Below are 16,303 nucleotides of genomic sequence, written 5' to 3' on the forward strand. Positions count from 1 at the left end.
AGGGAAAGCATCAGTTTAATTCACTTTTTTCATTCAGGGAAATTGAGGCAGGAGGTTAAGTGACACGCTCAGACAAATACCATTTTAAAGCAAGTTCTGTGCACCAACCATATGAATAGTTCCTCACATCTCTAACCCTTAATGTCTGAACATTAAGTTAACAAAACAATAATGACCCACCCTCCATACATCACCCAGAATTTTAGCACTGAAAATATCATACAACCCTCTTCTACAAAACTGTGTGTTATTCTGTAAAGTAGAAAAACACCCAAAGAGTGTAAGAAAAATGTTCAGAGTCAGAGAGGGTACATCCAAACAGTAGGGCTAAAGTCGAATTAATCTACAAAACTTGAGCCATGTCAACTGTGCAGCTTAAGTCAAAATAGCTTAATTCAGCTTTTGGCGAACAGAAGGAAGTTGAAGGAAGAGCACTCTTCCTTCAACTTCCCTTTCTCCTCGTAAAATAACGGTTACAGGAGGCAGAGTAAAAACTCCTCCAGCTAGCCATTATGTCGAAATAATGGCTTTCAGTGTAGACATGCTCTTTGGGTATGTCTACACTGCCACCCTAGTTCGAACTAGGGTGGCTAATGTAGGCATTCGAACTTGCAAATGAAGCCCGGGATTTAGATATCCCAGGCTTCATTTGCATGTTTCTGGGTGCTGCCATTTTTAAATGCCCCATAGTTCAAACAACCTGCCCGCGGCTACACGCAGCACAGACTAGATAGTTCGAATTAAAGCTCCTAATTCGAACTACCGTTATTCCACCTGCAAGGATGTTTAACAGTAGTTCGAATTAGGAGCTTTAATTCGAACTACCTAGCCAGTGCCGCGTGTAGCCATGGGCAGGTTGTTCGAACTACGGGTCATTTAAAAATGGCGGCACTCAGGAACATGCAAATGAAGCCCGGGATATTTAAATCCCAGGCTTCATTTGTAAGTTTGAATGCTAACAGTAGCCACCCTAGCGAACTAGGGTGGCAGTGTAGACATACCCTTTGTTATTTCGGGATAATGTCAGTTATTCCAAAATAATGCTGCAGTGTATACATAGCCCGAATGAGTTCTATACTAAAAATTTAGAAGATGAGGATGATTTGAGTTTAGAAAAGAGAACAATAAGAAGTAGCATAACAAAGTTACGAAAAAAATGAATGCTATGAAGACAATGAGCAAGGCATATCGAGTTTCTCTTTCTTATAATGAAGCAAAATGCAGGACAATGTAGCACTTTAAAGACTAACAAGATGGTCTGCCGCCTGGAGAACACTTTCCTCTGTATGCTATCCTGGCCCTAGCCCTGCCTGAGTGCCACATCTATCTTCCATTAGCGCGGTTCCTCAGTTTCTATACATCAGTGCAGGAGAAGCATTAATGTGGATCAGAAAAGCTATGCTTTTCCAAAAAAAAAAAAAAAAAAAAAATCAAACTGACTAGGATGTTTGTACACGTTTCATAAATAATAGAAATTAGAGACAGAAAAGACCCATTACACTCAAAGACCTCTCCACTCCATCCCCAGTGGCCATTGCAAGTTCGTTCCCTGCTGCACATCTAGTATTTTGTCCAGATTTGTTTTGGATATCCACAGCAAGGAAGCTTCCTTACTTCTCCTTGGGGGACTATTCCGCAGCCTACCATGTTGCACTTGTAAAAGTCTCCCTATTTTTTTTAATCCTATTATTCCTATTTGCACTTTCCTCCTTCTGCCAGCCACACTCCTCAAACTCACAGGGGACCCCCAGTCATGCAGAGGGCACTCAGCAGTTGTGCTGGCAGTTCAAAGAAAGCACATCCATCAGTTCTGCTCCACTCCTCTTCCCACAATTTTCATCTCCCTTCCAGCTTTGTTTCCTTGTGTTTCCGGCACTATGCAGTGGAGAAAAGCATCGGACCCAATATGTGATCCCTCCTCCCCTTGTTAAATAATCCTCTTCTGAATTTGCCTGTTACCTACAGCTCAGCAGCAGAATAAAATTTGGCTTTACATATCTGTCTGCATCTAGTATATTTGTGACTTTGTATTCCCTGTTGCCAAGCACTGCTGGCAATGTAGGTCTCTCTTGGCATTGTGCTATTAACTATGTGTTAGTTTTGGACTCCTGCTATTCCCAACGCACCAGGTTTTCCAAATGCTCTTCATTCTCACATAACACTATGCGTGCTCTTAACAACTTCTTTGCTGTGCACATTTCCCCAGTACCATCTGCACTATCATGAGCTTTGTTTTCTCTCTCTTGTTCCCCACCTCCTTCCCATTCTCATCTTCAAGGTACTTGGTGTGATGATCCATGAATAATGAATAAATGCATCCTGGAGAATTTAGACTAAAACACTTGCCATAAGACTCTGTAAATCATCTTACATTTGTTAGTTTCAGCAAGTAGGCAAATTCCTGAGGATTATTTCTCTTCAAGGGCCCAAATCTACTCCAGTTGATGTCAATGGGAATTTTGCTATTGATTTTAAGGAGAGAAAGATTGGGTCTTAGACTGGCAGGAGCTATTCTATTCTATCCAGGCTCAGATACCACATTCATCATAGTACTACGCTAAATGCTTTCCAGAAGAGCATTAAGCAGTGTGAGTACGTAGCTGCACTATCCTACTCCCATTGAGATCAATGAGAATCTTGCTATTAACAAGATTAGTGCACAAGCACTCTTAAGAGCGGACTCACTTGGCAATGGGTCAGTGATGGGTGTGTGTAAAACTGCACAATAAGCAGCAGCACCCACCAGACTGTCTCTCCACAATCTTCAACCAGAAATGGCCAAACATTAGTGAGAAAAGCTCACTTGTCCTGTTTGGGGTATGTTGTATGTATCCCAGATACCTTCTGAGTGTGGTACACTGTCTCATGTAGTGGCACTTATACAGAGGGGAAGAATGAGTGTGCTCTATGGCTTTAGCTGAGAGCCACCTGGCTTTTAGATCAAACAGTAGAGGCTTATGCACTAAGCTCCAGAGGTGGCAGGTTTGGTTCAGCTTGTCAGTGTTACAAGTGGGGGCTTGTCTGGGATTTCAATGGGATCTCTCTGAAGCTTGGGAGGTGTGCCCTCAGCTAGGGAAAGTATGTAACCCATATACCTTCTGGGTGTGGCTCACTGTCCCAAGTAGTGGCACTTAAGGTGTGTTTAAGGTATATATATATATATATATATATATGAGCTTTTGTGGGCAAAACTCACCTCCCCAGATGAGCAGAGTGGAGAAAAAAGGGGGAACCTCACAATACATAAGAGAAAAAGAAGGGAGAGGGAGGAAAAAAGTACCTGTTAATTGTAGTGCCGGTGCTAATGAGGCTAACTGAGTGGGCTGGAAGAGTCCCAGATTTAGCTTTTGATGTCAATTGGGTGTTGAATATAATGGTCTATCCAGTTCAAGTTTTTGTTCAGATCATGAGAGTGTGTCAAATATCCATGAGAAGGCCAGTTCCACAGAGTTTGTTCACTCTACAGCTAAGCTGAGAGCCAGCTGGCTTTTAGCTCATGCAGCAGAGGCTTATGCACTAAGCTCCAGACATCCCAGGTTCAGTGCTGCCTGTCAGCGTTACATGTATCTAGGAAACAACTGCTTAAAAGAGAGAGGAGACAGTTACTGCATATGGGAGCTGGTGAAAAGACAGGTTGAGAACTAAATGTAAAACATCAAGTAAAAATTACAATGTATCTGATGTGAAACTAGGTAGGCAAAGGTGCCCTCTGAAAAGATTCCACTGGTTGTGAGAATCCCAGGGGAAACACATGTATAATTTGAGTGAAAATACACTATGCAACAACTTAGCAGAGGTTCTCACACTGAAATCAAGCTCAAATGCAATAAACAGCAGAATTCACTAGAGGTTTGAAATCAATAGCAGAACTCCCAGTGACGTCAACGAGAACAGAGATTGGGCTCCGAGAGAAAGTAACAATCCCCCACAGATTCCAAGAGGAGTTAGCCTGGTCCTGATTATGGGCTCCTTGTGGGCACAGCCTTGCCACGCAGAGCTGCACTACCACAGAGAGAACACTGGGAGACATTCTGGTTCAAGGAAGAGCCTCCGCATGTGCTGAGTTAGGGCACCTGCTGCTACCACCCTTTATGACAGATTTCCAATGACTGGTGAATAGCTCACATCAGGCATACACCCTTACCTCCTTGCAGGCCCTTTTGGGTGCCATGCATACTTAGGGAAACAGAGAGTGAGCAATCCCAATTGTCCCTGAGAAGGGGACTGAAAAGTCTTCATACGTGGACTACAGAGGTTTAAGTGAGTCTCCTCCTACCCTTCCAACCCTCCATATTTCCCCACACTGCAAACCCAAGTAAGCACCAGGAAGAATCTATACAGGCATAAGGAATGACATAGGTTTAACATCCCTGAGTCTTTTAGTAGTTCTGCAAGGAGAAAGGAAGCAAGGCCCAGAGCCAAACCAAAGCCTTAGACTGAAGTCCCAGAAATATTATGGATTGACATTCAAATGGAGGTGTCAACATGAAATCTACCCAATTTAACAAAAAGTGAGTTCAGAATATTAATTCGAAGGAAAAACACCTCTCAGAGTTCTGCTAATATAGGTGGCTTTGTAATCACATCTTCTTTCCTTTTATTTTCTTTTTCAAAGTGGTTTTCCCCCTCCTCTGCTTCTGTGTGGTAGACTTCCAGAAACAAAAGGGGAAATGATTAAGTAAGGCTCAGATTAAATAAGTTGTGATGATTTCAGAGGAGACTCCATATGAGATCAAAGGATCCTGATGAAGGATTGAGACTTAAATGATAGTTAGAGACATGCACGGATACAAAATGTGCATCTACATCTATATCTGCAAAAATGAGCTGGGGATAGCCACATTCAAATTCATGGATGTGAGTACCCGTGAATCTGCAGAGGGCCCAGTCATACTGGCTGTTCACACAGAATGGGATATGTCCATATTCCAAAGCTAAATTAAGACAGAAATAGAGAAACTTGCTGTCAGCCGACGGTCAGGGCAGTGTGTGTGTGTATGCTTCCGAGAAAAGGTTTAACGTCCGTGTCTTTACTGCTAGGACCGGGGTCCCGTCGCAGAGGGTGGCCAGCAGGCCAACAGATGCCCCGTTATATAGGAAGAGCTTATTACGCCTTAGATTTTAGCTGCTAGAACACAGGGGTTCCTTCGCAGCGGGCAGCCTAGGAAAGGCTGAACAGGTGCCCCAACGGATCTTGTCACCTGGGAGTGACACAGATCCAAACACCCAAGCTCTCCCTATGTCTGTCCCTTTATGACCGGCTGAAGTTCTTTTAAATTGTGCTTGGTTCTATTACAGCAACTGAAGGAGTCAGGTTAAAGCTTAAACAGTTACAGGTTTATTAAAGAAGCTTATAAATCATATGGTTACAATGGCTATTGCTCTATTTCTTAAATGCTAGCATATATATATATATATATGTCTTAACAATGATTACAGGAAAAAGGTAAAGATAGAAAATAGAAATAATGGTACCAAGTGACAGCTTAATCTTTAAAGAGCTCTAACACTATGTATATATATACTTAAACAAAGGACCACATCCAGGTACAATTTTTACCCCTTTCTGTGCCTCTCGACTCCAGCATGTCAGGCCAGGGCCGGTCTCTCAATTCCTAGGAATGACGAATATGAGGTGGGCGTCCCCTTGGAACCTCGGGAGATCAAACACCAAACCCGACCAGCAGATAGATGGTAGATTGACACTCAGAGAAAATGTGCTGCTGGACCCATCTATATACCCCTGGAGGCCCATATCCTCTTTCTTCTCTACGATGCCTAATTGTACTGGTCCGTTTTGTGGCGCCAGTTCTTACAAGCAAGTTTCAAGTTAATTTACACTTGCAAGAGAGATAACTAAATTGTGAATACTAGACATTTTTTTACTGGGCGAGAGATTCCTCCCCCCGCGGATGGCTGTGTGTTCGTATCAATATGGGTTTGAGTCAAGGGCACTCCTTGGCAGCCTCTTGGTCAGCAATTGGCGTATCTCTGTTTATAGCCATTCACGGTCACAGCAGCCTGGGCCTTCTGCTCTGTGTGCCCTGTATGCTCCAGGCAAGCAAAAATGGATGTTACAAGGGGGGTTCCTGTCTGGCTACACTTGCATTTTTATACAATCTCATCTTTTAGTCACATCAACTTAGAAGAGTTAACTGCCTCATGACTAATGAACTGTAGGTTGCTTTTGTACCTCTAGATTTTTTTATTGTAAAATCATCATCATCGTGATGAGAACATGTAGTTGTGAAAAATGTATTAACCTGTCTCACTTTATATAGACATTTTATAATAAATCCCAATGTGTGTAGTCTATATTTACATCAAAGCAACTGCATATAGTTACTGCCTTTGCATCTTTCCATGTCTAGCTGTCCATCTTGTTGAAGAATGGAGGTCAAATTTTGGTCCAACACTTTGGACCAAGTTTTACCCTGCCTACCTCAGCAACACCAGAGCCCGGCCTTCTCTTGCATCCCACTACTGGCTTCTAGCATTATGGATAGCAGTGAAGGTCAGGCTTCATAGAGTGGCTAAATCCTACCCTTTTCCCAGGTGGGCAGCAGAACTGGGCAGAACCTTGGTTCAGCATCCTCAGTATGTCAGGTAACATACATACACTGCCTGGAAGAATCCAAACCATCACACACATTTTGTTCAGGCTCTTTCAATCCAGCCATCACGGACCAAAGAAAGAACAATAAAAGAAATTCAGGTGCCTGAAGGGAAAATACGAGAGTGAGTCAGAATCTTCTTCTGGGGCTGCTTCTGAGGCCTTACTCAGGCCTGCTGGGAAAGTCACAGTTGAGCATTTCACAAAATAAACTTGATCATATTAGGAGACTGCTTTACAGAAAATAAAGGGAGCAATCTGAAATGTAGCATTATATTATACACGCCTGAGTGTGTGTGAGTATGGGACAGAGATATTACTGTCATCCTTCACCCTCATTCCACTAACTCAAATGGGTTTTAAAATAAAAGATTTAATTTTTTTCAAATCATTGAACAAAAGTTGATTATTGAGCAGCCATATTGTGGTTGATTTGAAATTCAATAAAACCAGCTCTGTTATAGGTCTCAATCAATATCTGTCTAATGTAATGTCAAAGTTTATTACCAAAACCAGAGGAACTGAAATAATATCACACTTTTTTTTTTACCAGCTCTTCTAAGCTGTCCTCTTTTTGTAGAGGGAGCAGAGGGTCTGATTCTGAATTTTTTTATTCTGCAAGTCCTCCCAATCTCTACTCAGCATGAATAAAAGTACCTGAATGTCTTTTATTGTTAATTCTTTGGTTAGCGATGGATGGATTGAAAGGGACTGGACAAAATGTTTGTGATGGTTTGGATTCTTCCAGGAGAGCAGGCATGGGGGTTAGCCCTGGGTTTTGATCTCTGCCAAGAAGGTCAAGATCCCTAGAACAGTACAGTTTCTGTTCGAAAGGGGCCTGGACTTAACATCACAAATGAGATTTCTGGCACCCCACCAGATCGATATACCAAAAGTAGGTTAGCCTCTCAGATGAACTGGGCTCCAATTAGTTCAGACATATAACAGAGCTAGTTTTTAAAAAAAATTGCAAATCAACCACCATATGGCTGCCCAATAATATTATAATGAACCAGAGAGATGACAGTTTCTGTGGACCCCAAGCAGAATGGTGCAGGTCTTCAGCAGCGATTTAAAGGGCTCAGTGCTTCAGTCACCACCACTGTAGCAGGAGCAGCTATGGCCACGAGCCTTGGGCCTTTTGAATTGCCAAGACCTAGGGCAGGCCTGGGCAAAATACGGCCCGCAGGCCAGATCCTGCCTGACAAGCCACTGGATCCAGCCCGCAGAGGCAGCGGAGAGACCCAGGCAGGCTCCTCTGCTTGCCCCACAGCCATGCACTCTGTGCAGAAACGTGGCTGCCGGGCTTCCTTGCTGTTTCAAAACTGGAGGGGAGGGAGAGAAGTTTCAGGAACCGTTCCACCCCCAGCACAATCCCATTGGCCAGTTTTGGCCAGAAGCCAGCCAATAGGACTGCTTGTTTGAATAACAGGCAGCCAAGAATAACCATACCCCCTCTCCTTGGGTCAGTTATTCAATGAAGTATATGGCCAGGCAAGCAGGCAGTCTGGCTGGTTGGGAAATGTTTTAAGCTCTGTAAGCCTTAGCTCTGCAGGCAGGCAGACTGGTTTGGCTGCTGGCTGGTAAGTCTCCTGGCCACAGCCTCCTCTGTCACCCCAACCCCTCTCTGTCCCAATCCTCTGCCCCACCACTCAACATACCCAAACTCTCTGTCCCCCTCTGGCACCTATACATCCTCCCAGATCTGTCACCCCAATCTCCTGCCCCTGATCACAAAACTCCCTCCCAGACTCCAGTCTTCCTCCTGCACCTCAGTATTCCTTTCCCCAAGATCACTTCTGTATCCAACTCCATCCCAGGCCCTGCATCTCTTACATTATCATCATGGTAGAGTGTGGCCCTTGACTCCTTTCCAAAATCTTGGAGTGGCCCCCCCATCAAAAATTATTGCCCACCCTTTCCCTAGGGCAACTGCCCTCTGTTCCCCTCCCCCTGATCAGCAGGCCCGCAGTGAACAAATGTCACTCTTGTACACCAATATCTATCTGATGTGTTAACTGATGTCAATCATCTGATTCAGTAATAAAGTCAGTGTGAAAGTATCTTTCCATGAATCAGTATCAACTACTTAAAAAGCAAATATTTCCTGTTTGTGTTCACATTTATGGTATTTTGCATATATGCCACCAAAAGTTTCATTTGGTGTTTATGTAGTAATAGGAGACCCACATCCTGTAAGAATTGTCTCTCTAACTGGTACTGGGGTCTACAATCTTCTCTTAGTCACACAGCTGCTCTTCCATTCAAGGGCTACTGAGAGGATTGGATACCCGAGCACCTAATTTTTATGCTGAGAACAGCAATTAAGCACTCAGATTGGTCCAAGCATTTTGAGCAGCCCTTGAGTATTGAGAATCAGGGTATGTCTACACTACCGCCCTAGTTCGAACTGGGGGGGGGGGCTAATGTAGTCATACAGAGTTGCCAATGAAGCCCGAGATTTGAATTTCCCAGGCTTCATTTGCATAAAGCCGGCGGGCGCCATTTTTAAATGCCGGCTAGGTGGGACCCCGTGCCGCGCGGCTACACGCGGCACGGACTAGCTAGTTCGGATTAGGCTTCCTAATCCGAACTAGCTGTACACCTTGAGGTGTAGAACAAGGTGTACAGCTAGTTCAGATTAGGAAGCCTAATCCGAACTATCTAGTCCATGCCGCATGTAGTCGCGCGGCACGGGGTCCCACCTAGCCAGCATTTAAAAATGGCGCCCGCCGGCTTTATGCAAATGAAGCCCGGGAAATTCAAATCCCGGGCTTCATTTGCAACTTCGTATGACTACATTACCCCCCCCAGATCGAACTGGGGGGTAGTGTAGACATACCCTCATGGTTCATGCATACGAGGCAACTTGAGGCTTACTTCTAGAAAAGCTGTGGACAACATTTAGCCCAGGATATTGCTGGTGAATTCTAGAATAAATCTGAGAAGAAGAAACTATGCACAGATAAGTTTAAGCACTAGCAGAGTCCCCAGACAAGTAGAAATAAATCTTAAACTCACATGTCACCTTGTTTATTGTTAATAGCATGCACACAATCTGAGTTGAGGATAAAAAATGACTGAGAGATCACACTCACTCTCCAAATATCCCCTCAGCTATTGCCTCCAAACCCCATGGACAGTAAGAACAGTGCTCTTTCACTCACACATACTTCTCTCTCCTAAAGTAGGTTACATTGCCTTGATCAGCCTCTCCATAAAATCAGTGGAGAGAATTCTATTGCTATTAATGCGAGTTGGATCTGGCACGATACAGACAGGGTTAAGAATTTCAGGATCAGGCACTTTTCTCAATTTCTTGAAGGATCGGGCACATTGTGATACAGTTGTGCTCTAGCAGGGCCTGATCTGACTCCACTGAAGTAAATGGAACCTTTGGCATCAATGGAAGCATAACTTCTGGGGTCATATAGAATCATAGAATACTAGGACTAGAAGGGACCTTGAGAGGTCATTGAGTCCAGTCCCCTGCCCTCATGGCAGGACCACATACTGTCTAGACCATCCCTGATAGTTATTTATCTAACCTACTCTTAAATATCTCCAGAGATGGAGATTCCACAACCTCCCTGGGCAATTTATTCCAGTGTTTGACTACCCTGACAGTTAGGAACTTTTTCCTAATGTCCAACCTAAACCTCCCTTGCTGCTGTTTAAGCCCATTGCTTCTTGTTCTATCCTCAGAGGCCAAGATGAACAAGCCTCTCCTTATGATCCCCTTTTAGATATCTGAAAATGGCTATCATGTCCCCCCTTAATCGTCTCTTTTCTAAACTAAACAAACCCAATTCTTTCAGCTTTCCTTCATAGGTCATGTTCTCTAGACCTTTAATCATTCTTGTTGCTCTTCTCTGGACCCTCTCCAATTTCTCCACATCCTTCTTGAAATTTGGTGCCCAGAACTGGACACAATACTCCAACTGAGGCCTAACCAGCACAGAGTAGAGCGGAAGAATGACTTCTCGTGTCTTGCTCACAACACACCTGTTAATGCATCCCAGAATCATGTTTGCTTTTTCTGCAACAGCATCACACTGCTGACTCATATTCAGCCTGTGGTCCACTATAACCCCTAGATCCCTTTCTGCCATACTCCTTCCTAGACAGTTGCTTCCCATTCTGTATGTGTGTGAAACTGATTGTTCCTCCCTAAGTGGAACACTTTGCATTTGTCTTTATTAAACTTCATCCTGTTTACCTCAGACCATTTCTCCAGATCATTTTGAATTATGACCCTATCCTCCAGATTAGTTGCAACCCCTCCCACCTTGGTATCATCTGCAAATAATAAGCGTACTTTCTATGCCAATATCTAAATCATTGATGAACAGAACCGGTCTCAAAACAGATCCCTGAGGAACCCCACTTGTTGTTATCTCTGAATAGAGGAATACATTTAAAACTACAGTACATGAACTGCATTTCTTACCTAGGCTAGATTCCCCATCAGCTTCAGGCCCTTTATTTCTGAACACAGGTTACTGTACAGCAAATAAAATTGTCCCACAATCACACACAATTTAATTTAGTTTAAGTGTGTTTTCATGTATCATTTTGAAAAGCAATTGTTGGGTCTTGTATTAAGAGTTTAAGGCTTTTTTTCCTCCCCTTGTGAATCTGTATTGCCACAAGCACAGGATTTAAAGAATCCTTAATCCATATTCCATTAGTGTGGTATAGCAGACGCCTTACTTTTCGAAAATGTGTTCAATTTAAGAGACAACTAGCATGTTAAGGAAAAAAGGAACAAATTTGAAATGTTAATAATGTATAACAAAGCAAGTATTTGGGGGCATATATTAGCACTTTCATCATAATTAGTTTGTAACCTAAATACATATTTTCAGGATAAATTGCTGACCCTCTTTGACCTCCATGGGAGGCTGAGTAGCTACTTCAGAGTTTAATCTGCAGTGAAAAGGCTAGAGAAGAATAATTTAGCCCTTGAAATAAGAATGAACATCTTTTAATGATGCCCATGGATTCAGGGTTTAACCCTTGCACTGAAAAGCGAGGGCTAGTCTCAAAAGGGCTGGCAATAACTTAGCTCACAAATAAAAAAGAGATTGCAAACAGACTAAATGCAGAGCCTAGAGAAAGATGGATTGTTCATTTTAAAGGCAAAGCAGAAAAAGGTTCTGGTTGGTAAAACAACCGAGGCTTGGACTCTATAACAAAATGGCTTTCCACAGCTGAAAATGTCATAACACGTAATGGTAACAATGCTTGAGAGACCACAGTTGAATTGCAGGAGCTGCAGGTAGGTCAGAGATTGCAAGTAATAATAGCAAGTTTCTAGGTCTCCAAATGACAGACAAAGGGGTTAAATTCAGGGTAAATGACCCTGGTAAAAGGAAAAAATCCAGAGAGGAATTGAGGGCAAATGGACTTTACTGAGACACTTCAAGCTACTAGAATGGATTCTTGCTAGGAAATATTTTTAGATTATTCCATAAAAAACCTTCAGAGTGCAATTCAAAAATGATAATGTCTGAAAAAAGTATAAGGGAAAGAGGTTATGTGTCTGAATTAGGTAGGACTCCTAGTTCCTGCAACAAGTGCCTCTTATTGTTTATTTCATTGTATTAAATAGCACTAATTCATCCACATATCTTGAAATGACCATGTTGAAACACATGCATTATTAAAACAGATTTATACTGTGCAGAGTCAGAGCTTGTGTGATAAAATTAAACCATAGTCAGAGTTACAGAATTCAGCCTGTTCTGTCTGCAGTCTCTTTGATTATAACACTCAGAAGAATGACTTACTATTATGCAAAAGAGCAGAGTCTGATTTGACAAATGCCTGTTTTCTTCCCATCTCCAAGCCAAATGTTCCTAACATGATTAAATCTAATTGATCTAAATTTGAACAATTTATTTATCCAAGCCCTCATCCATCATCACTTTAAGTGCTAAGAAACAAACTTTGCTTCTTAAAGCAATCCTCTAAATTAAGAATCAGTCAAGCCTGTCTTACGACTGGTCATCTATCAAAACTCCAACTACAGTCCAGATTTATTATTGTCAAGAAAGATAAATCAATTCATTATAAACATCATAGACACTGAAGTTCCTTCTTTGAAAATAAATATAAAATATTATGATTGGTTGGGTTTTTTAAACACAGCATTGTTTTTATGATTACCAGCTAATGGTCAACTGATGGAAAATGGCTTAATGAAAATATTGGCACAACCTGCTCCCATTCAAGTAGTCAGTGGAAGTCTGACAATTGATTTTGATGGGAGCAAGACCTTGCTTTACATCACTGAACTTTTATCTTAGTACATCAGCTCTAGTCCTTTAGGTAGCTAGAAGCTGAGATCCTATTGACTTCCATAAATGACAGGATTACAGCACAGACTGTTTTCAAGTGCTTAGCTATGAATAATGATATTGCAAACCCTTAACCTGATGGATAGTGGAAATCCTTGATTTGCAAGATCTGAGCTGCTGTGAAGCATGTGATATGCAGAGAAGCAGACCCAAAATAATATTTATGAAACAATCCCCTTGACATACTGAAATCTGATGTTATTAGATTAGTTTTGAGGACACTGTTCGTTAGTCCTCTACAGTGACAGAGCATCTTTAGTCATGGGAAAATACAAACAGAGCATAAGAAAAACTGATAATAAAGTGTGAACTACTCTGGGAGAGGGAAGACTTTACCTTCCCTCATTTCTATTTTTCATTACAAATCACCTTTTTGCATATCACGAATCTGGCATAAATTTGGCATATTACCCCTTTTAGTAGAGTAACAAAATCACATTAATTGTAGACATTAGCCAGTCCATTAAACATATTGTATTATATTAAAAGCCTAGCTTTCCACTGATGTGTAAGTTATACCTAAGAAACACTAGGACCTGACACACAAAAAAGCACATGGAGAAAATTATTCTTAAGGTATAGTTTGCAACTGCCATGGCACAAGGCCTCTGAGGCTGTCTCTACACTAGCAAGTTATTCCGGAAAATCAGCCCCTTTTCCGGAAAAACTTGCCAGCTGTCTACACTGGCCGCTTGAATTTCCGGAAAAGCGCTGACGATCTAATGTAAAATCATCAGTGCTTTTCCGGAAAAACTATGCTGCTCCCATTCGGGCAAAAGTCTTTTTCCGGAAAACTGTTCCGGAAAAGGGCCAGTGTAGACAGCACAGTAGTGTTTTCCGCAAAAAAGCCCTGATCACGAAAATGGCAATCGGGGCTTTTTTGCGGAAAAGCGCGTCTAGATTGGCCACGGACTGTTTTCCGCAAAAAGTGCTTTTCTGGAAAAGCATCCTGCCAATCTACACACGCTTTTCCGAAAATGCTTTTAACGGAAAACTTTTCCGTTAAAAGCATTTCCAGAAAATCATGCCAGTGTAGACGTAGCCTGAATGTCCATCTCCACAGCAAGTAGACACCCACTCCTGACCCATGCCAATCAACTTGGACACATGGGGCTTGGACTGTAAGGCTGTTTCATGGCTATGAGGATTTTTGGGCAGGTGTTCGAGCTCTGGTACCCTCCCACTTTTCAGGATCCTAGAGCCTAGGCCTGAGCCCAAGCCAGGTAGTCTACACAGCAATGAAACAACCACATACACCCCCTTAACCAAAGCTCAAGTTGGCTGCCATGGGCCAGTTGTAGGCATCTAGTTGGCTGTATAGACATACCCTAGAGCTTATAGGTATGAAGGAGGGATTTCCTTCAGTGTTATTATGCCAGCTAGCCAAGGAGGTTGGCCATAGCTCTTTATTATTTCAGGTCTATATTTGAAAGGATCCTCATCCTGAACTCTATCTTCAAATGTAGAATTCTGACTGGTTTAAAACAATGCAGGTTTGCTCCCATAAAACCTATTTAGCTTTCCTCATTCATGAAGGTGTCAAAAATGCTGACTAGGCTCTGAGTAAATATTATAAAGCCACCTTAAAAACTATGGTTGTTCTAAAATGTTCAAATAAATCAATATACATAATACATAAACAGCACATATAATGAACTCAGAATTGTGCATCACCTTTACATTAATGTCAATGTTGTGTATGTGCATACCCCACGCAGGATGTCAGCAGTTAAAAACTCTGTCGGGTATGTACCTCCCATATGGATCTTGTGTCACAACAGTGATGAAAATTGTCATTATGGAACTGCTGTTTCTGAAAGGCATGTCCCTTTGGGCACCTTTGAACCTTTAAAATCTCTGTATTCCAATGGAGGAGGAAAAAAAATCACATTTGAACAGTTCTACTTTTCATTTATAAAAAAATGTTAGTAGCAGGTTTCGTATTGCCACATGCTCACACTTCCACTGTCTTTCCCAGATATGCAAGTATACCCATTATGTGCGGTAAGCCCCTTTAGTTAAATAGTCACAAAAGAAAACATTTCCACTTCTCACTCCAGTTATTTTCTAAACAAAACAAGCAGCTAAGCAAAGAATAATGAAATGAAATTAGATGAGTTTTTTTGTTGTTAAAGGCAGCCATTAGGCCTTACCATTTTTCCAGCATTATGCTGTAAGAATGCAGTATTTGCCATGGGATATAATTGCTACTTACAAGCAAACTGAAGTTTTGCCTCTCTGCTAACAATGGTCCCAAATGAGTTTGTTGCTATGCACTGATACATTCCAATATCTTGGGTTTTATTGGGGTTATTGATCAACAAGCTGCCTCCCACTACACTGTAGCGGTAATCCATACCAACGTCAACATTGGTCCCATTTAACTTCCACCTAGAATACAAAAATGCCAGGAGTTGAATTCTGCTAACATAAACCAGTGTTTCTGTGCATTTCTAAAGCAACGTGTAGTAAATACAGAAAACATTTAAATCCATTTGATTTCTTATATTTAAAACCAGCATGAAAATGAATGTTTCCTGCACAGCATTGAAACATTCTAATATTTCACTTTTAGAGCAACATCGTTAACATATATTTCAGTCACTGATATGATTAATGTTCTTATTGTTTTTGCGGTTGTTATTGATGTTGTTAGTTTTTTGAATTAATCATTTTGCAAGGGGAAGCCCCCAAAGTATTTTTGAATCACTCAATTCCATAGTAGCTTTTTTTCTTTTTCTGTCTTAGTTGTTTGTTTTTACATTTAAGAAAACTCACTCACAGCAGATGTTTTAACAAACGGGAGTATCAAGATTTTCTAACAGCACAGCTCCCCAAATACAGCTGCCATCTCTAGCAGCCCATGATGGAACATATAAAGGGTTAGATCCTCAGATCAGTTCCCTCTATTAGAACCTACAGGGAAGACATTTGAATATATTTGTATGAGTGAATCACTCAACTCTACTACATTAAATGCCAAGTATTGCTAGAAGACAGCAACAGGATTGGGGTCTTATGATTTGAATCTGTTTCAAAGTGGCATTTACACTAGAGAGCAAAATTGTGACGGGGGGAGAAAGGGTGGAGGGATAAGAAGGAGAACACCAGGTTAAATTTGTTAGAACAAGATGAATTGTGTACAATAACAACAGCACCACTACATTTTGTAGCGTCTTTCATCCAGGGTTCTCAAAGTACTTTATAAAGCCAATAGCATTATTGAAATTTTACATCTTTTTAAGACAGGGGAGCACACGGAGCTTAAGGAACAGATTCTCAGTTCTACATGCAGATAATTTGCTCAGAAATGATCATGATTGTGCCC

The 16,303-nt window shown here is 41.7% G+C and overlaps 1 protein-coding gene across 10 annotated transcripts in view; it reads right to left on the bottom strand.

Annotated features, from left to right (window-relative positions):
- LOC102454172 (contactin-4) overlaps positions 1 to 16,303 on the bottom strand; it is a 749,532-nt gene that overhangs the window by 260,678 nt on the left and 472,551 nt on the right. For 9 of the 10 annotated variants that reach the window (XM_075938683.2, XM_075938682.2, XM_075938681.2 and 6 more), the window contains one exon: positions 15,191 to 15,366. The exons of the other annotated variant lie outside the window; for it this stretch is intronic. In XM_075938683.2, the coding sequence (XP_075794798.2) occupies positions 15,191 to 15,366 (176 nt within the window). The remainder of the gene's footprint in view (positions 1 to 15,190; positions 15,367 to 16,303) is intronic. 10 annotated transcript variants of the gene reach the window in all.

Source organism: Pelodiscus sinensis, chromosome 11 (genome assembly GCF_052426305.1).
Source record: "Pelodiscus sinensis isolate ZL-2025 chromosome 11, ASM5242630v1, whole genome shotgun sequence".
Lineage (NCBI taxonomy): Eukaryota > Metazoa > Chordata > Testudines > Trionychidae > Pelodiscus > Pelodiscus sinensis.